This window comes from Hoplias malabaricus, chromosome X2 (genome assembly GCF_029633855.1).
Source record: "Hoplias malabaricus isolate fHopMal1 chromosome X2, fHopMal1.hap1, whole genome shotgun sequence".
Taxonomy (NCBI): domain Eukaryota; kingdom Metazoa; phylum Chordata; class Actinopteri; order Characiformes; family Erythrinidae; genus Hoplias; species Hoplias malabaricus.
In genome coordinates, this window is record NC_089819.1 from 14,790,570 (window position 1) to 14,814,607 (window position 24,038).

A 24,038-nucleotide genomic window follows, 5' to 3' on the forward strand; every position below is an offset into this window, starting at 1 on the left:
ATTGTAGATCAGTATTCTTTCTCAGAAAAGCCTGATAGAACTCTGAAACAACATTTTTAGGAAAGGCCTTCAGAGTTTGAGTTAGGTTCAAGTGACTTCTTGGGGATTCTGACAGATGCATCTAAGGTGAAACATACAGATCAATATTACTCACTTTGAGAGACCTGAAAAAAAGTCTTCTGTAGTAGATCACACCAAAGAAATAACAAAAATGGGACTATCACTACACCGTCAGAGGTTGAAACAAAGTAACACAACATTCCCAGATGACTTCTAATGACCCAGAGGGCCCTGCTATACAGGACGTGTCACCTATGAAATTTCTGATGGATGTTTGTAAGATGAAATGGAGAAATTCCCATGTAAGTAAACTGCCATTTTAAGCCACCTAATCCCCACAGGTCATGATTTAGTGAGGTAGTCTCTAATGAACTTTCCATACTTCCCCTGTGCAGGTCCAGCCCAGCTAACATGACTCTACACGCTCTGCATTCATGCTATTTCTCTGACATGGCTAAAAAGGACACTGTCAAAAGAAAATGAATTTGATGATGGGAAATGAAAAGTGGGTTCAGGAGAAGAAATGGAGGTTCAATTTGTGGCTTCCACGTAATTAGAGCAACTTAAAAAGCATGAAGACGACGATAATGAATGGATAATGAAAATCAAGTACTCTTATAGTCCATAAAACCACTGGATTTCTGACACCAGATAAGAATTTGATTCTAAAGTTAGACATTAAATCTAAACTAAAGCAATAAAATTCCATAGGCAAGACTCCTAAAACTACATTAGTCTACCTCTGTAACTTGATTAAAATGGATTAAAAGTCACTTTGAATGAGAGTACTTCTCAAATGCCTTAAATGTAAATGTCTAGGTTCATTTCCACAGATGCTGGGGGTGAATGGGTTTAAGCACACAAATCAATCTTCCTGTCTAACCGAGCCTCTGACAAACTTTCTCAGTACAGTCAATGCACCTAAGACCTTTTAACATGAACACTTACAGTATGTGGACACTCAGACTGGATTTCAGTTCAAAATGCTTCCTCTTTAGCACCAGCCAATCTCTTGTTTTAGTGTGAGTGTTGAAAGGAAGCCTCCACTGTTGGCATGTATCACAGTCAGGCCTCAGTCATCACCTGCAGCCCTACAGCCTGTGCAAGCAACAACCAGAAGCATTATGGGTAGCAGACACCAGTCACACATGAGCACTCTCTAATAAGCTGATGAAAAGTTCTGCCTTCCTCCATACTCCGCATACCGTATGCACTCACACATTCCACAAATGAAGGACATTTTTTGGGGTTTCACATGCACACACGACAGTTTTCACATTTTTACAATATGTCAACACATCTTTAGACACTTAAAATTTGTGAATTTAGCTACTTTAAGAGGCACCTATCCTGGATGCACACATCCATCCAATTGTGCAAACACAGCTTGTATAATCTTCATAGAAAAGTGAAATAGGATGCTCTGCAGCAGCAACACATTAGCCTAAGGTCACCACGCTTAATGCTAAGCATCAGCTAGGAGGCTATTATGCACCCCACACCCCACACCTGACTGTGGTGCACTGATACTGCGATTGTCTTATGAAATCAATAACTTTGAGATCAGTTGGAGTGGCTTTTGCAACCAGAACTATTCATTCAACCTCACTAATGTTATTGTGGCTGATTAACATCAAATCATTACTAGAATGCTTCAAAAATCTAGTCCAAATCCCTTCCAGAAGAGAGGAGGCTGTTACTGCAGGAAATAGGTACAAGCTTCCTATTAATACCCACTTCATGGACTCTCTCATAACAGAATCTGATGTTCACAGTTGGAGTCCTTATCTACTGTAGCTCTTATTCGCTTCCTCTAGTGCTGCGCTACTAAACCACTGAAGCGTGTTTTCACTGGAAGGCCTGATAAGGACTGCAGTGTTTTGGGGTGTGAGTGAATGTGTAGGGATTTACAGGCTGTGAGTCCAGCTGTTAAATATCATAAGCAGTGCTCATGCATAAGAAGCTACCAACAGACAGCTCCAAAGCCCTTTAGGTCCCACATAAATCTTCAGCTCTGATGATGGAAAAGAATCCCAACAGATCCCTTGAGGGCAGAAGAATGAGGATAAGAATTAGTGTTGGTTGTATTTGCTGAAAAATATACAGTCAAGGAGACTGAAACATTTAGGTCATTTCTACATTGAATACTTTGATTGAATATAAAACACCATACCTTATTGGACTTTGCTGGAATTACTGAACTATTTTATGGGTTTTAAAGGCATTGCACTGTTTTGTAAGAGTTGTAAGAGTTCATGTGATGCATTTAGCTCTAACTACTTATGGTATTCCACAGGGGTCAGTATTCGGGTCACATATATTGAATATCTATAAACTTTTACTAAGTAATTTCTTTTGTCACAGGGCTTGAGTTACCATCTCAGTGATTCAAATTATATTTACATTTTGTCTGCTTTGAATATACCTACAAATGAATAGCAAAGTTTGTTTTGACAATGTTAGGGTCTCCCAAGTTTAAACATCTTTGTTATGTCCAATGTTGTCCACAAATTGTCAGTGCTGTTGCAGATTTTCATTGCAAACAAGCATGAGCACACCTGATTCCACTTTTTATCCAAATGGTGTACATCTTCAAACCCTTGACCGCAGAAATGAAGGTCTTTTGCTTAGAATATTAGACACTCCTGCTACAGACAGTATGGCTATAAGGATGAAGATGGTGTATAGCTCGCCTTAAACAGCTCAATATGAAGTGCTGAGGTTAGAAAGGAGCTCATGGCCAGATCAGAGTGCTGCGGCAGGATTCAAAGCAAAAACAGTGACTTACAGGTGAGAGTGAGGAAAAGCCCCAGCATCTTGACACCATCTGTCTAAAACAAAGAGCCTAAAGCCTGGGTCCTGCTTCTTCTGTTCTCTCTCTCTAAAACTACAATAGTGACTCATAAAAGCTTGCAGAATTTTTCATTCACTAATTAAATCCAATACGACCAAAAATGCATATTTATCAGATTTTTCTGTGAATAATTAAGGCCTAAAACAGGTTTGTAGTTAGGTTTATAATGAAGAGCTTTCTATAAACAAATAAGTCATTAGGCTTGTGCCCAAAGCTTCTAGGTAGGCTCCAGATCCACTGTGACACTTGACAGAATAAAGCAGATACAAAAGTGGAATACACGAATAACCCATTAGAGATTATGCACTACAGTGATTTTACCACAATATATACATGACTAAAAGTCATGTACACACCTCCTAACACACCTCCTAATCACTGAATTCAGTGGTTTTATTCAGTCATATTGCAACAGGTATAAAAACAATCAAGCACCTAGCCATGCAGTCTGCTTTACAAACATTTGTGAAAGAACTGGTTGCTCTAAAGAGCTCACTGACTTTGGGCATGGGTCTGAAATAGTTGTCATTGTTGCAACAAGCCAGTTCTTGAAATTTCTTCCCTCCTAGATATTTCATGATTAATTTTATTACTTATCACTGGTATTACAGAAAAGTGGAAGAGTTTAGGAACCACAGCAACTCAGCCACGATGTGAGTTAGGTCGCTGAGTGCTGAGGTGCACAGTGCAGTGGTAGAAACCTCACATGGCATTAACATCAGCACAAAAACGGACAAAGGGAGCTTCATGGCATTAATTTCCACAGCTAAGCAGCTGCATGCAAGCCTTACAACACCACATACATTACCAAGCATCGTATGATGTACAACACACTGTTGCTAGCAGGAAAAGTGTTCTGTAGAGTGACAAATCAAGCTTCTCTAGCTGTCTGATGGATGAGTTGTTGAGAAAACATTAACTGTCTGAGAACGCTGTGCCAAATGTATGATTTGTGGAGGAGGTCTATGGCCCATAGTTCCAGAAAAGGGAAAATGTAATGACCAAAACACAGTAATTAAGTATTGATGTAGACCTAGCAGGTGAAAACTGTAAATCATTTGTATATCAACTGCCAATTACATAGCCAATATTTCACAGTAATTAGGCCAATATAAAGATTTTAATTTGACATATTATTATATCTTGTTACAGGCAGAGGTTTTTTAATTTTGTTCCAAATGTGACAGTATGCTCTTTTACTGTTAAAGCTCAATTCTAAGAGTCTTATACACTGCAGTGCTAGAAAGCTGGTAACTTCTCTTAATTTGAGAGAGAATTTATCCTGAGGGTTTATTTGGCTGCCTCCCAAGTGAGACACAAAGCATCCCAGTGACTCTCAGACGAGACAGTGAGTCAGAGATCACATGAGAGAGATTCCATTAGCTCAATGACAGTGGCCTTGAGCACATGACAAAAACAGCCCAGGTCCCAAAGCACCTCAGTGGATAGGAAGAAAGGAGCAATGCTGAGAGTAAAGCATCTAAACATGACACTCACACATTATCTCAAGCCATAAATATACATATAATCTACGTGATCTGCCAATCACCACTACAATCAATTTATATTCATACAGAGAGAAACCATTGCCAGGGCCTCATATCCTGCCCTTTTCCTTCTCAAATAGCCTGCCTGTTTTTCCAAGTTCTTCAACAGGAACTGGTTGCTGAATGCCAATCTGTAATCTGGGCTCAAGGTCCATTCATGTAGCACTAAGCCAGACGTCAGGTCTAGTGTCTGGCGGCATTTGTTTCCCATTTAATGCTCAATTAGCCCCCCTTACGCTGGTTTGTGTTTCATTTACATGGAAAGCTAGCATGAAAAAAAGGCCTTGAGCTAGCAATTATGGAATTAAGGAGGATGGGACTCGGTTTTCTAATCTGTTCCCATTTCTCTCAGTCATTCTTTTCTCTGCAACCAGAGATGGGTTGGATGGAGCTTGCTTCTTGATTGGTAGCAAAATAAGGTAACACCCTTGCCAAAAAAAAAAAAAAGGACAGTTATGATGCAGTAATATCGTGCAATAAGGAATAATGCTAAAGCTACAGGACTGTATTTTTTTTCTCTCAGGAAAATCCATGAAAATCAACTAAGTGGAATTATATGAAGCTATTAGTGATGCATTTATTCAAGTGGCAATTCAACTTAATAGTGAAATGGACCTGTTAATTTCTTCACAACAAATTAAATAACATGTTCTATTCAGGTAATGGCACAAAAATCTATAAATGACTTCTCCCACAATTTGTATATTTCTTTAAAAATGCCTACCACGTTTTATATTGTATCATTTTATTATATGATAAGGATGCCTCCTAGACGCCTTCCACTGGAGGTATACCAGGCACAGACATCTGGAAGAAGGGCCCAGGGTAGACTCAGGACCCACAAGGATTATCTCCCTGGGAACGCTTGGGGATACCCCACGGCCTGTGGCCAGCGTGACCCTGAAATTGATTAAGTGGAAAAGAAGATGATGATGATCAACAAAAATGCACTACAGTCTGTAATTGTACATAGTGCTCCCCTAGTCAAAAGCACATAAAAAGCAGTTGGAAAAAAAAGCACAGTACCACAAAATAAATCTGTTGTTATGCTCAAGAGAAATGAGATTATCATAGTAGTGATAATAAGAATAATAAAATCAACAATGGCTAAAGGCAATTATTAATCCTGTAAACTTCAGTGTAGTCTGTAATGGAGGGTGGGCAACTAGTCGGAGGCAGGTAGCATTGAATGTGGGGTGAGCAGCTGGTTTGAGGCAGGTAGCAGGAAACCCCAATGGTCATCAATCAGTGTCAGGCAGGACAGATCATATACATTAAATTAGGTGTGACTTAAAGATCATGACTGTGTGTAAATCCTGAACATTTTCTGGAACATAGTGTTGGGGGCTTTTATAAGACTAAGCTCTTTTTCTTGCTGGGGCCTCCTGAATTCTACACACCAGTCATGAAGTTACAGTTGTCGGTTACAGTGTATATTCTAAAAAACTGTCAATATACTGGTGTAAAATTTTGTCCCAGAGAGGACAAAACTCCATATTTCCACAGTGGTAACTTTATAGGTGAATAAAAAAAGAAACGTACTTTACCTCTTCAAATGAAGTTAAAAAATCATAAATAAATACATTTAAAATGTGGATGTATGGTTTTGCTATGTCAGGAATGCCATGCTTCTAGAGGAGATTTACATGGTGTGATAGCAGTAGGAATAAACAGATGTGGTCTGCTGAAAAGGTCATGTCTAAGCTACATCTGAAAAAGACTTGATCACTCCAGACATCTGATTTCTTGCCCTCATCTCATCACTCTAAATATAAGACAGGAATGACTCCATAGGAGGCGGGGGTCTCTGTAGTGTCTACTCTGCACATGTATGCAGCTAAACACGAGGTTTTGGAATGCAGTTGTGGAAACAAAACAGTTACAATATTTTCACAGGTGTATTTTTGCTTAGAGACAGACTTTGGTATTTGTGTTTCATAGGATCATCTGAAAAGCATCCATGTACTAAGTGTATTAAGACATTTTGCTACAGCAAAATCTATTATACTACAACAAAAGCTTTATACTTGAAATTGTAAATCTGTTGTGCATCATAATGGGAAAAAAATTCCACTGACACAAGCCAAGTATTGGTACCAGTATGCCTACCCTTGTAACAGTTTATAAATTGTTTAATATCAATTTGTAATGGGTAATAATTATGCTCTAAACACATTAAAAGTTATTAATAATCTGTTATAACACAAAGATAGATAGGGCAACAGTGACCTACTGTTTGATGAGTGAGCCCACATCCATTTATACTGCAAAACCTCAGATCTTGCCAAATACTGACTTTAATTTGTGTCTTCCATCAGTCAATATTAAACCTGTTGACTTCACATATAGTTTTACCTTTTAACCACAAATTTTAATCAAATAAACACCAACATTTTAGACATTAGTGGCAATTTGGTGTATCTTCAAATATGAAATAAATAAATTTATATTCTAAAGTATTATCCCCTTTTTAAGTATTAAAAAGGGAATAATAAGTATTATTCCCTTGACATTTTCAAAAAGTCATCATTTACATTATTTGGCAAAAATCTGCCACTGTTGCCATTTGTGTTTACAAAAGATATTAAAAAAGGTAATATTAATAAAAGCAATGATAAACAATTTATTGACAGGTCATAAGAATAGTCTTATTATAATGTGATACCTATATTTTGTATGAATAAAACACACAGCCATTGAGAATTTGGTTTATATGTGCACCATGAGATTTTGTCACCAGAGATCGCACTAGCTTCTTAGAGCCAAAAATAAACCGTAATTCATTAACATTGTTTCTTTCAGCCTCGCCCCTTCTCTGGCTTGAACCACCACCTTTTCATTGCTGAGAGAAAACCCTGAAAAACTCACACTGACTCACTCCAACTGAGCTAGGTTTAACGTTATCATGCCAGTCACTCATGAATACAGATATGGAACATTATATAATAGGGTGGCACGATGGTGCAGCAGATAGTGTCGCAATCACACAGCTCCATGATCCTGGGGTTGTAGGTTCAATCCTGCTCTGGGTGGCTGTATGTCTGGAGTTTGGTGTGTTTTCCATGTGGGTGCGCTGGTTTCCTCCCATAGTCCAAAAAACGCTCATTGGTAGGTGGATTGGCGACTCAATAAGTGTCCGTAGGCATGAGTGTGTAAATGAATGTGTGAGTGTGTGTTGCCCTGTGAAAAGCTAGCGCCCCCTCCAGGGTGTGTTCCTGCCTTGCGCCCAGTGATTCCAAGTAGACCCCGGACCCACCGCGACTAGGGATGCATAAATAAAAAAAAAAAAATTCATACGAGTACAAGTATGTGTCATTTTGTACTTGTTAATACCGATGCTTAGAATTAAGCAATCAGAAGCACTGTGCAATAGTGTAGGTATTAATTAAAACTTTTTTGTTTTAATTAAAAACTTTGTTCATTTCTGGAACTGTCACTCTTTTATTTATCATTTTCCCACATTACACCACAGGTGATTATAATTCGCCTCTGTGAACAATAAAGTATCTATAAATTAGTAACATTAGATGTAACAAGATCTTCATGAGTACAGTGTTGTGCATCTCTGGCAAGACAGTTTCCATAACACGATAATGGCTAGGAAGTTCCGCAGTTGAGAGTGTTGGCAGTGTTAATGTAAAAGCAGCAGCCTGGTCTATGGCGTCATACAGTGCGACATACTCACTGCTCTCGGGTTTTCCCTGCAGTCCGCTTTGCTTGGCTTGCCATCACAGACTGTGAAATAATTCCAAATCGACGACATTTTGAGTATCGGATGTTGGTATCAGAGCCTCATTTGCGATTACAAGCACGAGATAATCAGAAAAGCGGTTACAGACAATTAATGAATAAAAGAATAATCATGTTTACCTGGTGCATTTCCCATCGCCCAAAGCACTTAGAGGTCTACAAACACCAATACAAAGGGTACAACCCAACATGGAACATAGAAGTCCAGGGAAAACGAGTAATGTGCTCAGGTGATTCACTGTTTGGATGCAGTATGTCGTCAAAGTGAACGTCTACGGTTATGGAGAGTTCTAAGCTCTGCTTTTTTTAATGTGGAACTGTGTGTTGGAAGAGAAAAATGACAGTTGTTTGTCTGTGAGAGCGCTTCTAGGAGAATTACTGAGTTCAGAGTCCTGTTGGAGTATTTCAGCAGCACTTAGTGTTCTCCGTGTTGAAAAAGTCCAGTGCTGATACTTCTATTGTCTCACTCTTTGTTAGAGGCTGTTTTTTCTGAAGAACTTATATATAATATGTGGATGGTTGTGTTGTCCTGAATGTTTGGAATCCGCCATTTTGCTCAGAGAAAATTTAGCTGGTGTCTTGTTAGAGAGGGCAAAACAAACATGTGGAGGGCCCAGGTTTCCAGAGGTCGGGGGTACAGGCCATCGCAAAAGTGAAAACAAGGCAAGAAGACCACAAAACAGAGCAGTGTGTGGTTTCTTTCTTTGCTCAAGACACCTTTACTCCACTACACCTTCACACTGAAATGAGACGTTAGCTGCTATATTAAAATCCCATATAGTGCAGGAGGGTAACTAAACTTCAAACCAGGAAATTCAGAGACGTCCTGTAACTGAATTCATTAGGTTAATGATTTTAGGACATGTGGTGTGTCTGAGATTGCATAGTAAGCATCAAAAACAATTTTATTCTGATAAATTGTCTATAAAAAACCAACAAGTCAGAGCTGAGTATAGAATGCTGGCTGACCTGCACATCAGCTTCTAAAACACAACATATGCTGGACTGTGCTGATTTTCTAGTAAGGTGGACCTTTTCAAGTTACATATTTCATCAGAGAGGTTATTAACATAAATAAAACATAACTGTTCATGAAGTAACAGTGATACATTTAAGATCTCCCACTTGAATAGTGTCCCTTAATCAAAGTGGATATAAGGTTACTGTACAGGTCTGGCTCTAGCTCAGTGTGAACACATCCAGCAACAATTTTTCATCTTGAGGAAATTTTCTGAAAGTTTATTAAGCTGCCAAAGATGTAATAATGTTTACATCTCCTGGGAAGATCTATCATGCTGTGCTTTTACTCACCAGCAGTCTTACTGGTAGTGCCAATAATTATTTTGTGAAACTGGACTGCTTCCAGTATTAGAAGCCAAGCTTTGTATATAGATATAAACAAAACTCTACATGTATCCAGTTCTTCAGAGAAAAAAAATCAAGCCAGAAATGCTAACAAAAATTCTGAGCAAATAGAAATGGATTACTTTGGGGACCCAGCGGCTGTCAAACAAAAAATGCCTGTAACAGACATTTTTGAAAAGCCAGTGACAAGAGGAGAATGGATATGCAAACAGCTCTAGTTTCTTTCCCAGACTCCTTTGGGATGCAGTGATTCATGTCAGGACACACATGGCGAATGAGAACTCAGTATGGTGCTTGGGGAGAGAAATCTCATCCAGCAGACATTGTAAATTTACAACTCATTATCACTGTCACACCACTAATGTTCCACTTCTCCAGATTTCACACCATCTACTTCTAAAGAAAAACCCTTCTGCCAGGAGGATTAAGAACAGCTGGTTTCCTTATACAACATCCCATTCCTCTCAGGATTCCATATCTACATATCCATACCATGGCAGTATGGTCAAATGCCTATAGAAAATAACTAAAGCAGCCTTCTTGATAAATGAAATTTGTCTGTAACTGGTCTCTTCTTATAGAATTAAACTATGTTAAACTTAATCAAGACTTTAAATTAATATTTAACATCTCAACAGAGTTTGAGGGACTTTATGATAATAACTGAGATGTTGAATAATAGAATGCCATATTTAACAGGGAACTCATCTGAGCTAGTTTTTGATAAGGATACAGCTTTTTAGGTTATTTTAAGTTGCTTGGAAAAGGTGCATTATTTTTGCAGGTACAATTTCACTTGCTTTCCATAAGGCTGGCCAATGAAGACAATAAGAAGCTGCAGAGTCATAGAATATGATGAGTGTTAATTTGGCACCCCAATCAGGGTGGGCTTAGCATCATGTTTTTTTGGAACATGGACTTGCAGTGGGTACATTTTTGGCCTCAGTGCATCATCATGCATCAGAATTTGTTCAAAATACTTACTCTCAATGTTTCAGTCTCTCTTTTTTTTGTGCATCTTCTCCTTTTTTCATGGCAACCATGTATCACACTTACATTTCAGTTTATAGTGTCTTTAGTTGACAAATTTTGAATGCTTAATTAGATGACCAGGTCGAGGCACTCATTTAAAATCCAGTTTTGTGTTCAGCAGCATGCACTTGGACATACATTCTGCACTATCGCAGATGGCACTGGATGTTTGGTTGGTTTTAATGTCCATTTGGTTGCTCTAGAACAGAGAACAGATTGCTTATTACAAGCTGGACATTCTTCTTGAAAGCAGGGCTACTGAGCTTGGACTATACTAGTTTGAATGTCATAAATCTGAGTTGTATATATGCATTTTGTAGGCGATGGTCAGACCCAGAGCATGCATTGCTTATAGCTTATGCATCTTTCAATGATTATAAAAATCTTGTACTGATTAGATCATAGTCTAAAGTTGATGTGTTTGCTATTTGGGGCTTTGTGCTTAAGTTAGCTGGCTAACCATGAAATCCTGCTTTATGGAATAACCCCCATGCGAACTGTTGTTTACAGTAATGTTTCTAATTAGAAGGCTATTGGTTGTTGCAAATGAAAGTAGTTGTAATTGACTGTCATTTGCTTGACCCATTCCAAATGTGCCTAGGGTTGCTTTCCAGCTTTTGTTGTCACATCCCACATGGGTACTGAAATGCCTGTGACAATGATTAGAGCATTTTCTGGTAAGGAGTTAGGAGCAGTCTGAAGGTCAGAATAGAATTCATCCTTGACATCATTTGAACTAACATCATTGTCTAATGCCAAACCTATTGGGAAAGATTGAAGATGCATTTTGGAAATTGCAACTTCATAGCTGACTTATTGTTTGCTAATGACATACTATATGTGATGGGCTGTATAATGAGACAATCAGATTGAGGTGTGGCAGAAGAAAAAACCCAACATCCCTGATTGAAGTAGTTCAGTCAGATATGCAGAATCAACAAACAATGCCTACTTACTGCCTACTTCTGCAACAATGGCCTACACAGTGGAAAATTCAGTGAACGGCCCCTAAGAAAATGTGTACAAAACAGATAGAAGAGGACCTTAAAAATAAACTTTATTGATGACAAATATAAAACCGTGAAATGATAAACATGAAAGACACAAACTCTGAAAGAACTTGAAATTTTTGTCAAATCAGGTGTGTTGGGAGAAGGGAAGGCCTTAAATGTGCAGGGTAAGGTGCATCTGCAGTCGTAAAAATTAAAGGTTCTCCAAAAGGTTCTTGGAGCAATGCCACAGAAGAACCACTTTTGGTTCCATTCCATTTTTGCTGATATGCTTAAACAGGTAATCAATTTTAAGATGGACTTTTAAGAGTGATGGACTTTTAAAAATTAAAAAAATCGTAACACTTACACATCTTATAAACAATCATAGTTCTTTATGGAACCGAAAGTGGTTCTTCTATGGCTTCACAAACCCTTTGTAGGACTTGGGTTGGGAAACACTGCTTTTCCGTTATAATTACAGCTATAATAGAAGTTGGGCTTGTGGCCCTGATCTTCAGCTAGATCTTGACAGATTTCTCTTACATTATATTCAATAACATAAGCCATGCAAGTAATAGCATCATCAATTTAGAGCTGAGATTAGGGTCAGAAAATGTAATTTCCTTTAAAAAAGTATTTCCTTTAACTGACCTGAAGTACCTAATGACTAACTAATGACTGCAATATCGGAATGGTTTCTGACAGCAAGCCAGGGCGTACCCTCAAACCACAGACTATTTTACACTAAATACCTCCTTTCCTGTGACAGACTGATTTAAAGTGAAGTATAAAAGTACTTAAGCACCCCAAATTAATATATCATCACAAAGCCTTTGTTTATTACAGCTTTGTGATGTACATGTTAAGAATTATGGTTACAGGCAGCTCTCTCATTAAAAAACAATGATAAGATAAATTTAGGGCACTGGCGAGGCCTTGAAAGTAAGTTTGTCAGTGTGCTTGAAGTCCTGTTGAAACATCCCTTATCTGTCCCAGTTTAGCTTCTTGTTTGATATGATTGCTCAGGTAATATTTCCTTTGATGCCCTCTTATGCCCCAGTACCATTCACAAAAAAAAAAACAGATATTGCCAAAAAGTTATACTACTATTGGCCCAGTAGAAACGGAAAATGTTGGAATTTTTCTGTGCCATTTAATGGCATTCAGCCACATGAGCTCTGGAGAGTTATGGTACGGATGTTTCACTGATTTGTTCCGGATCATAAATGACACTCTAACTCATCCCAAAAGTACTGGATTACTAAATTCAGTAATTATAAGCTGTGTCACATTTTTGGAAATATAGTACATTACAATGAGTAGCATTCAGTTGTATACATTTGCTTATTGCTCTGGCTTCAGTTTGATGATGAACTGAATATAGAGACGTTTGAGGAGATCCTGGACAGTAAGAGAGCGCCAAAAACATTGTGGGCTGTTTTATTTTTTATTTTTTCGTTATTTTGCCCACTCGGCTTCCCACTCTTTTCAGTGCTAACAGGAGCGCTTCTGTCTCTTCACCACAGACTAAAGCACTGCCAAGTGTTGTTCTTGGAGCCTGGGCACAAGCTGGATGGGGTGGACAGTAGAGCATTAAGAAGAGGCTCCTCTCTCCAATCAGAGTGCTGTTTTCAGAGCCATGTGGCTGGCGTCAAGACTGAGGGGGAGCTAGAACTAAGAGTTTAAGTTAATAAACCAGGAAAATTCCAAATTCACCAGGGACGTACTAAATCATTTGTTCATATTCATCAAGATGTTTGCTTTAAAAAGCAATGTGCACACAACATCTAAATCACTGCTGGAGTTAGGTGACTAGGTGACTTACCTACGCCAAGAAACACTACAGGACTAACAGTAATCACTATTAGACTTAACATTAGTTAAAACTTCGGGTGAAACAATACCACTTTTTTCAGTATCAATATCAATACTGAACAATTTGTATCCTGGTTGATACTGATATTTTTTTTTTAGGTCTGCTTAGTTTCAAAACAGCTTTCAAATGTTCTCTCCCTGATGGCTTTAATAATGACCCATTTGTTGTTAACTGGTGTTGGGATATCATGAAACCCACTATACATGCACTCAATTATTCAGACGCACCTGTTTTTTGTTGTCGCTTTTTTATTATTTATTTTGTTTATACTGTAATAAATACTGTACAAGAAATTGTAATATATTTTATTTCAATTGAAATAAGGTGTTTCCTGCAGTGTCTGTTGTAATGAAACTGGGTAACACTGTAAATTACAGGTCGGTCATTTCTGGGTAAGTACAGAGTATGTACCTGTAAAGCTGTAAGATAAAATAAGTACTAAGTAATTAAAGGGTATGATACTAAAAATATGTTGTTATTACTTAGTATCTTACAAATAATTTACAAATAAGGCATGTAACTATGTTTCGAAGCCATTTGTACTTCTAAGTATAATTACAGAATACAAGACTACAGACTATTGCTACAGGCTATTACTGTCATTACTGTCAAGGAATGCAGCTTTTATTTTGATTTCAGTGTAGTTCAGAATTTAATTATAGTTCTTTAAAATGATTTACAGTGCCCCTACAGAGAAGGACATCTTCACTTTCATTACAGGCACTAGCAGATTTTCATGGTGCTTTGTACTCATTAGGTTCAGGACATGATTTACCACAATAATCATCATCACATACTTCAGAGATATTTTACACAGTTTTTCCTATATGTATTAATTTACGTTATATATACATAGCTGACTAATGATTAAATAATTAAGTTTGTAAGATATTTCTAGTGTCATACCCTTTATTTACTCAGTCCTTATATTATTTTATGGCTTACTTAACAGTTACTTACTCTGTACTTACCAAGTATGTAGCAGGCTGTAATTTAAAGTGTTACCTGAAACTGTAGTGCATACTTGATTTTTCTTTTCATTGTCATTTAAATAACCCTATGCCCTATCACAGGTTTAAATTATTAATTTTCATTGTCATTTATATGGTTTACTGTTTATTTAATAATGTCCCTTGATCCTCATTCTTTTTGACTGCTAATTAAATACACAGCTAGGAGATAACACAGACCAGATTAGGTCTACTCTTCATGGCTCTGACCCAGACAGCCTGCACTTGTCTGAGCGTACAGTAGTGGTCTCCAGACACACAATCAATGAGGCCAGGCCTATCCTTCTGTTCCTGTCTGCACACCAGAATTATGACTTTCAATCAGGGCTAACATTAATGATGCATTTTATTGTACCCTATGTCTGGCTCTGGCTGACATGCTTGCCTCTTACAGACAAGCTAGCTCTTTGATCTGGGGACCAATTTAAAAAAAAAAATCGTTTGATTCTTGACAAATAAATCATGTCTTTGCACTACACAGCTGGTCAAACCTTTATAGTACATTATACACTGAGCTGGTGTTTTCATTGTCATGTTTTTTAGGGCTAACTCGATGTCAAACACTGATGTTTGCTCTGCCCATAAACTGTGCATATACATCACCTCCTATGGTCCTGTGATCCTCCAGGCCTATTCTTATTTCAGCCTTGGCACAGTTCAAGTTCTGGCCCAAGTGCCTACACTAATAGTCCTGAGAAACAGATTCTTGGCCTGCTTTGTGTTAAAGCTAATTTTGGCACAGCTGCTAAAACACTGCCCTTGATTAGACAGTTCATTTGGAAGGAGGGTTCCAGAAATTGCTCTACATTTTCTGTGACACTTAATTGTGCAAACCCTCTGTTGGTTCCAGATTTCCACAGCCTTTCTAAGGCCAGAATAAGCTTTGAGAGTCATTCCCCAAGCACATATTTTACAGTATAAAACACATTATCTACTAATGATGTTACCCAAGACCTAAACCAATATCCTTCTACTTAAAGATCTACTATGTAGTAACGAATGTAACCTTCTCCAGGACACAAAATATATCTGAATGATGCATTAATCTGATCATAAATTCTAGTTTGCTGCCAGATCTTCATGATCCCATAAGAACAAAGAGGCATTTCAAGAGAACATATAACTGTAGTATATGATACCTTACAATAATTGTTGCCAACTGGATACAGTACTGTATACCACTAAGAGGAGTAGCTTGAACATTATCACTGAAACAAACCCCATATTTCAAAATGTCATCTAAACTTTCATGGACATGTTCAAGACTAAACACGTGGTCATGACAAATTATTCATTCATTCATAATCTATAACCGCTTATCCGCTGAAACAAATAAAGCTCAGTAGTGATAATCAACCAAACTGCTGCAAATATTGTTAGAAATACAAAGCAACACATCCTACAATGACAATGTCATTGGAACATCCTGCTGAATTAAATGCTACTGCCCCAGTCTGCAACACACAAGTAAAGAGTTGAGCAGATCCATGGGTTTAATCTACGAAGTTCCACATTTCAGTTTCCACGTTCCAGATGGTGACGAGCTTTACCCCGTTCTATGGGGCAGCTGGCTCAAATGAAGCCCATGAGAATTTGTTGTAGCACAAGCTTGGTCAGGAAACCAAACTGAAATTCTTTCCCCACACATATGGATGCTATTTAAAGAGGGTCCAGATTATGTCATGTTCTAACTGTGGGAAACCACAAGGGAAGAGTGTTAAGAACATGACAGTGTTTTTCTCTCTCACTCCAGTGACTGAGTAGTCTACATACACACAGAAAACATCTGTTCTGTCCAATGAAAGAAAAATGCATTTCCATTTCCGTAGAATTTTAGTTTACTGCATCATTTGAACACAGCAGCTGTCCTTCACACTGTGTGAAAATGTCATGATGACTGGATCAATAGAAAGAGCCCCAGATCATATGGAATACAATATTTTTACATTGACTTCCATTGAAAGTTAAAAAACTTTTCCTTCTCCTTTGAAGCCTTCTTCTTGGAGGTGTTTTTCATTGGACAGCAGTGACATTGATTTTCAAGGTTTGTAAAATTAAATAATTGATTATTGTGAATCCAAAGGTAGGACTAGAAAATGCATGGTGCACCCTCTGTATGACTACAGTGTGAAATCTGAATTTTAATCTGAATTTTTGACTAAAGCCGAGCACTTTTTACAACTGTTGGTAGATGAAGGTACATCCAAGAATTTTGTCATTTAGTTTAATTTAGTAATTAGCTAATATTGTCCTTTATTTTCATATCTTTCAGACTTTATTTTTAGCCTCTGATTAAGGTCATGCCATTGCTCAGGAGGCCTTCATGGACGCCTATGAATTACTGAGTAATTAAAACTGAAAATTAATCTGCAGTTTATATAATTATATGGCATCCTCAGATACTCTCCTCTGCCATTTCCCCCTAATATGGCAGTACTCAGCTCAATTTCATCTACTGTATCCCACATATAAGCACATTACAAGCTCGAAAGTGTAACAATGGGCACATAATGGGCACAGTGTTCCTCAAAGACTGGACATTGCTACCTAAAGAAGACTAGACCTGTTCCCCATAAACACTCCACATAAGTTTGCTACAAAGAATGCGAACGCTCCCTCAATTGACTTATTCTGTTAGGTAAACGGTCTCACAATAATAAACATATGGGGACAGCGCCCCTCTGAGGCTGCTTCGGGAATTACAGAATAAAACATGATAAATGTTTCATGAATCCATACTGAATTTCAAAATAAAACTTTCACGTCTAAAGCTGTGAAAATGAACAGTGAATCATTTCATATTTTCCGATGGCATTCATTGTCAAAATACACTTCTAAGCTTAAGAAACCACTCTTATTCTTATCTGTTTTCAAACGCTGAGTTAGTGTGGACTAAACTGGGTTCTTACCTGTGTCCGGGAGTCCAGAGCCGAACTCTGTCCAGTCAAGGTGCAAAGCTTTAACACTGCAAACACGCAGGACATGAAGAAGCGCACAGAAACGCAGAAACCTCCGAGGAAACCACAGTGTATCCATCATCATTTCACAGTGGTAATAATAATAGCATTTATTTGTTTAATTTTGCCTACAGTTTTAACTAGTTTTCTTAAAGATATTGTTGTTTATTATTGTAGTCATGGAGAATGGTTAAATGGAGAATAACTGTGAACACGTTCCGAAGGTTTGCTATCTCTGGTCGCTCTACTCCGTTTTACAACTTTGTCTTGGCAAGTGCAGGGTTTTCTATCAGCACCCACAAAGGTCACGCCCACCTTACAGATCACAGCCAATCAGGTCGTGCGTGCCTTATCTAAACGCTACCAACACAGATAGATATATAAATATCATATAATACATATACAAATATATTATACAACATATAATAGTAGTACTCTTATCTGTCTTGTTACTATAACAACAATTGTACAATCATTATAACAATATTGAATTATAACATTCAATATTATTTTCTATTCACTACAACCTGATCAGGGTCAAGTTGGGTCCGAAGGCTGCCTGGAATTACTGAGACCAGTACAAGAACGCACCCTGGACAAGAGAGAGGAGACTAATGAATGTTACTTGTTATTTTTGTGTAACTGAAATATAATGGGATGGAATTGGTGATGACTAAATGAGAAGGTGAAAATTTATCATGCAGCTTCATTCATTCATTGTCTGTAATCACTTACCCAGTTAATGAGTCCGGAGCCTAACCAGAATCACTGGGCGCAAGGCAGGAACACACACTGGAAGGGACGCCAGTTCTTCACAGGGCGTCTCACACACACACACATTCACCCTTGCACACACACACACACACACACACACACACACACACACACACACACACCTATGAATACTTTTGAGAAGTGTGGGTACTCTCTGTACTGGGGAACTTTTCAACAAAACGTCATTCGTCTCTGTGTGCACGAAGGTTTGCATACAATTGTAGTAAGATTTATGAGCTTAGATATGGACTACAGCCTGTTAAGTTTTGAAAATCTCAATCTATGTATATCTTTAAAAGAAGAAATAAGTGAAAGAAGATTATTGGCAACAACCCAAAAGCCAAACAATACTTTAACTGAACAAACATTTTGCAACATCAAGCTTTATATATGTCACATCAAAGAACACTCCATAAAAGTCTGATTTTTCTTTAATCTTTTTTAATTCAAGGACTTTGCTTCATACAAAATGTTAAGGTAGAAACAACTGCAGAATTCAAAGTCTGGCCATTGAACAGAAATCAGGCAACAAACAAGCCAGTCGCAGGATCCAGATAAAGGGTGTTCCAGCTCAGTCCCTTTGAGAGGAGCTGTCCACAATATTCAATACTGAGTTTATATAGAAAGTTGTTTTTTGTTATTGTTCTTTTTTTATTTTGTTTCCCCTCAACAAACCCCATCATTTATATCAAATATCATTTTAAAAATTCAAACAGAAAGAATACATTGTATCAAAAGGGTACGAAGATAAACAATGTGTAGCTCAACATGCACATACATTGTCAGACCATGCAAACATTACGTGTTTTTCCCAAGGAGAACAGCCACATTAAACTGGATGTGCAGAAAGGACTTGGAGCAATTCAGAATTTGGCAACAAACTGTGAAAGTTTTTAGGGATTATGTTGTTTTTTTTCCCCAAATCAAAAACTACAGTTATGGATTGTGGAGTATATATGAAGTAAAGTCTGAAGCCTAAATGACGACATGCCAAAGGACAGTGGATGTGTCAGGAGTGCAAAAAAGTTGTTCAACATTTCAACATGAACAATGTGACGACTCTAGAGTCATCTGAACAGTTTCAGCACGGCCTGTAAATGACGCGTCAGAGTGCATGTATAAAAATATCCACTGCTTGCTTATCTAAGTAAATCACCGGCTCTTCTTTCACAATGAAAGTGGGTAACTCTGATGCATGCAGATACATAACATTGCATTTTCATTTTTTAAATCTTAAAGTCTTTACTGGTTTCTGCTTTGTTTAATCATTGTGCCTTTATGCATTCTAAAATATACCTTTTCAAACATTTTTTAAATTCCTTTTTTATATAGAAAAGTTTTGGTCACAATCATGCGGAAGGCTGAATCTGGACGTCCCCAGCAAGTAAAGCTACAGAATGAATGAAGTGTTGATTTGTGTTTTTTTTTTTTTTTTTTTTTTTGATTTTTTTTTTTTTTTTTTTTTTTTTTTGGGAATTTATTTTTCAAAAGTGTCTTCTTGTTGCATAGCCCTACAAAAACAAAGTCAAAAGAAAAAAATCCTCTCTCTCAGTAAAGTCCTGCCATATCAAAGGCCAAGGCATTACAGCACCTAGCCTTCTGTCTGTGTCCCCCATTACTTTCTGCATGCTAAGCAGCTAAACGGACATCAAGTAACGCTGCACTGCTACAAAAGAAAATGGTGGAGCTTGGATGCTGCAACGTGACATTTGCTGGAACTGAGTTTCATCAGCAACTTCAGAACTTCTAAAGCCATTTTGACTCACCTTCCCTTTCTTTTTCTCCAAAGACACAACAATATGCCATTAACAGGACTTTTGTTTTGTCTGGTTTCTTTTTTTCCCTGCAATGCTTCCAACACTGCCACTATTTCTCCATTCAGTGACCATCATGGCTAAATATTCCTCTCGTATTACGTGTGGAATGAAAGTGAGCCAACTGTCTGGCTATATGGCCAATAGCTGGACTATTTAAGTGGGAAGGAAAGTGCTGGACAGGATTTTTTTAAGGGACAGTACCTTGTGCAGTGGAATGGAAGTAATTACTTTACTTAAACACAGACAAGCCCACAGAGGCTCTGATTCACAAGTTCAGATAAGCTTTTTTAAAAAATAAAGGTCCCAAAAATCTTTGAAGGATGCCATATGAGGACCATGTGGGTTCATTAAAAACATTCCCAATGGCCAACATCAGTGGACATACGCCATTTTTAGAAATTAGTTAAATTTGAAGAATTTTAAATGGGCGCTGCACTCTGAGAACACTCAGCATTATTCTTTTGGGGTACTGATTTTGGGTCTTTTTGTATTTTTATCTATCATTGTTCTCTGACTACAACACCAAGCAAGCACTGCACAAAATTCATAAAACCACTGGGAATAATGTACAGTGATATAAATGTAAGTGTCTTGTTTCCTGGCTGTATATTTTTTACAGGTTCCAAAAATTCCTCCCATGTTCCAGATACATCATTAGAAGGGAATTTTCCTAGTCTTTACACCAGAAATGATCACTTTCTCTGCAAATGTTATCAACAGACACAGCAAAGGTTACATTTTTCCAATTATGGTTACATTGTCCATTGAAAATTGAAAGAATCTTAAAATAAAGTACCAGTACATTTAGGAACCTTTATTTTTAAAGCGTGTATCACACTGGCTTTTCCTGCAGTCTCCTAATTCCTGTCTCAATGTACGAGTAGATAAGATAAGGCAAATAGCTATCAATGCAGTATCAGCTGAGCTTCTCCAACTGTAGGGGACATGTTTGTCTCCTTCAATAACCCAGGCATTTAAAAATCATGCAATTGTGTAACTTGTGGTTATGACGTCCATCTCGGACTGATATACAACTACTTTCTTCATATTTTGCACTATAACTAGTATTTTGACCTTTTTTACTTTATACGATTTTACCCCTCCCTGACTGTGTATTCTAAAATGTTAATAAAAAAATAACACAAACAAAGAACCCCTCCAGAAGTAAATAAGGAAATAAACTAACACAATCATACTGTCATTTCCATTCAAAACCTAATTCGCAACTGAAGGTACGGTTTCTTTTACGTCCTGATTAAGGCCTACAGTTATAACACCTTGTAGTTCCAGTGTAACCCTTAGTTTACTCAGTCCCCTTTCTCTCACACACGTGTTGATGCACTAAAAAAGTCTTGAGGTCGCATCATTACTACGATATATTCAAAAGGTTAGGCACTTTGTAAGAACATCTGGAGCAGTCTGTAAGAAACGGTAGACCTGACAGGATGGTGAAACTTGTAAGCCATATTAATTTAAACACCATAATATCTTTACAATATAATACAAAAAACGCACATAATGAATAGATAAAAGATTTACAACAGTTTGATACAAAAGAAAGTACATTTCAGTTTTCACCAAATCCTCGACATTGTCACACACAGTGATTATGTGCTAGGAATGGTCATCAGCAGCAAATCAACAATCATCACCTTCTTAGACAGTGTAAAATTAATGGATGTGTGGGTGTAACGTTTATGTGGCTCACACATAGCTTGCACACATTATCCAAACATTGTCCAGTTGGTGGGAGAAATGAAACACGGAACAGTTAATGCTGCCTTAACAACATCTTAGCAAGTTTATCAGCACTGTAAGTTAAGTTACATAGAGAAACCCTAAACAGTATAATTTAACATGGAAATTTTGCATTTGGAGGGCATCTGCAGACAAAGCTCGCTGGACATCTGGCCAGAGTTGTGGGGAACTCTGCATTATAACTAGTGAAGCTTGGTGGGTCACAGTTTTCCCAGATTATTCCCACTTTTTTTGACATCATTCAGACTGTACTTTCTACCAGAAAAGTGAGGAATTAAGAGAAATAACCCCTGTATATCTCAAACATCAGGGTCTGTGAGAATTCAAGAACCCCACTGGGCCTAGGCCTGTTTGGACAGACTACATCAAAAACAAATGTGGTCTGGTACTCTCTCATGTGTATAGTGTATTTAGCCAACGTTCCCTCCTGTGCAAATTTAAAAACAAAAGCCACTGTGTAAGATATGCATCGTCCATGAAACAAGAGATGATAAAACTCATCAAAGTTTGACGAGAAACCAAAACCACAGTAAAAATTATCAGCAGAGGATCTGTGTTTGTGTGTTTTAAAGATGATCTGTGTGTGTGTGTGTGTGTGTGTGTGTATATATGTGTGTCTGTGTGTTAAAGCCATACTAGCACCATTCGTCCTCCTCTGCTTCTGGGTAGTAGGGCGGAGCCCTGTCGCTGCTGGACACACCCAGGGTGAAATGATACCCGTTGGGCAGCCCATGGGCCGGCTGCTGCTGCTGGGGTGGGGAAGGGGTTGGGGGAAGTGGAAAGGGAGGTGGAAGAAGGGTCACTATTTGCTGGCCTGCGGTCCAGGGGGAGCGGCCTGTAGGCTCCTGAAAAAGGCCGTACACCTGGGGCCGGAGGCTGCAGCGAGCGTCTGGTGGTAGAGGGCCCAGGAAGGGCTCGGAGCTGATACGAGTGACTGGGGCAGGTGAGCTGGGGCTGGAGCCACACCTCAGCAAGGCGTTGTGCTCAGACAGTCCACGACTCAGCCGGCCAGGGCTGGGGAAGGCAGGTGGTGGGACCTGGGGGGCCTGGCCACCTGCGAGGGGCACCGGGGCGGAGCTGGCGGTCCGGTAGGCCACGGCTGGGCGTGGGGTTAGGGGCGTCTGGGGCAGCTGCCTGCGCCCACGGCTGGGTGTGCTCGCCCCTGAGCTCAACGACACTGGACTTCCCTTAACCCAACCACTGCCCTAGGTGAAAATTGAACAAGCAAATCAAAACGATAAAAAAACGATGAGGGTAACGTGTACAAAGAAACAGGGGGTAGGATAAGAAAGGAAAGGAAAGGAAAGGAAAGGAAGTGATATGTATGGCAGAGAGCAACATGAGGGATACACAAGAGATGTACACAAAAGACAAAGACAGCGAGGACCAGAGGACAGTGACAAGAGGATAGTGAGAAAAAAGAAAGGAATGACAGACAAAATGCACATAGAAATGAAGAAGAAAAGAGTAGAAAGAGAAGCGAAAGGCCATGAGTGCTTACACTAAGGGCAAAGAGAACAGAGAGTGAGCTTCATTTTACATACAATAGAAAGAACAACAAAGTTAAATGCATAGACTTGAAATGAACATGCTGCAGTATATGCTTAAAATATTACAGCAAGAGACAACAATAGATCATCTCTACAGTTTATGTACATTGCCTTAAAAAGACAATGTCCATCTTATATGGGTTAGAGGTCATGTAAGAGGTTTGTTGTGGAACAAATCACACAACACCTGTCATAACAAGCCCGACTCATAACATTTGTCCAGCCCACGGAAAACATGCCTGTGCCGCAAGTGAGCTGTACGTGCCAAAGTGCCACAGATTTGACCTCTTTCTGTATAAAAGACAAAAACCAAAAAATAAAAACTAAATTTGATGTGGTGTACTCATACTTATGACGGCAGCATGTACTTGTGGTCATATACTGCATATAATACGTATTACATCCTTACTATACTCCTGTTTTACGGTGAACATTCTCATACTAGCTCTCCCTGGTCCCACCTGCTTGCTGAAGGTGGTCTCCTGAGCCTCTCCAGGGGAGGTGGCACAGCTGGCTGAGACCGGTTTGGCTGGGCAGTGTTCCCGGCTGCCATAGCGGTCACACGAGTAGTAGCGCTGCTTCTCTGCTGTGGACGAATGGTGTTTCCTCTCGTGTGAACGGCCTCGATCATGCCCCTTCTCCCGGGACAAGAGGGTCCCCCCAGGGTCGGCTGTGGTGCCTGAGAATGAATCCAAA

General features: G+C 38.7%; 2 protein-coding genes across 2 annotated transcripts in view; both read right to left on the reverse strand.

Moving 5' to 3' along the window:
* The window catches only part of LOC136676936 (collagen alpha-1(II) chain-like), a 68,126-nt gene extending 50,445 nt beyond the window's left edge, over positions 1-17,681 (reverse strand). Inside the window, exon 1 of the mRNA XM_066654247.1 lies at positions 17,396-17,681. Coding sequence (XP_066510344.1) covers positions 17,396-17,528 — 133 coding nt within the window. The 5' untranslated portion in view covers positions 17,529-17,681. The remainder of the gene's footprint in view (positions 1-17,395) is intronic.
* Positions 17,682-18,680: 999 nt separating this feature from the next.
* Positions 18,681-24,038, reverse strand: part of LOC136676729 (voltage-dependent N-type calcium channel subunit alpha-1B-like) — a 129,412-nt gene continuing 124,054 nt past the window's right edge. Inside the window, exons 51-52 of the mRNA XM_066653922.1 lie at positions 23,804-24,021; positions 18,681-22,997 (exon numbers count right to left, since the gene is read on the reverse strand). Coding sequence (XP_066510019.1) covers positions 22,428-22,997; positions 23,804-24,021 — 788 coding nt within the window. The 3' untranslated portion in view covers positions 18,681-22,427. The remainder of the gene's footprint in view (positions 22,998-23,803; positions 24,022-24,038) is intronic.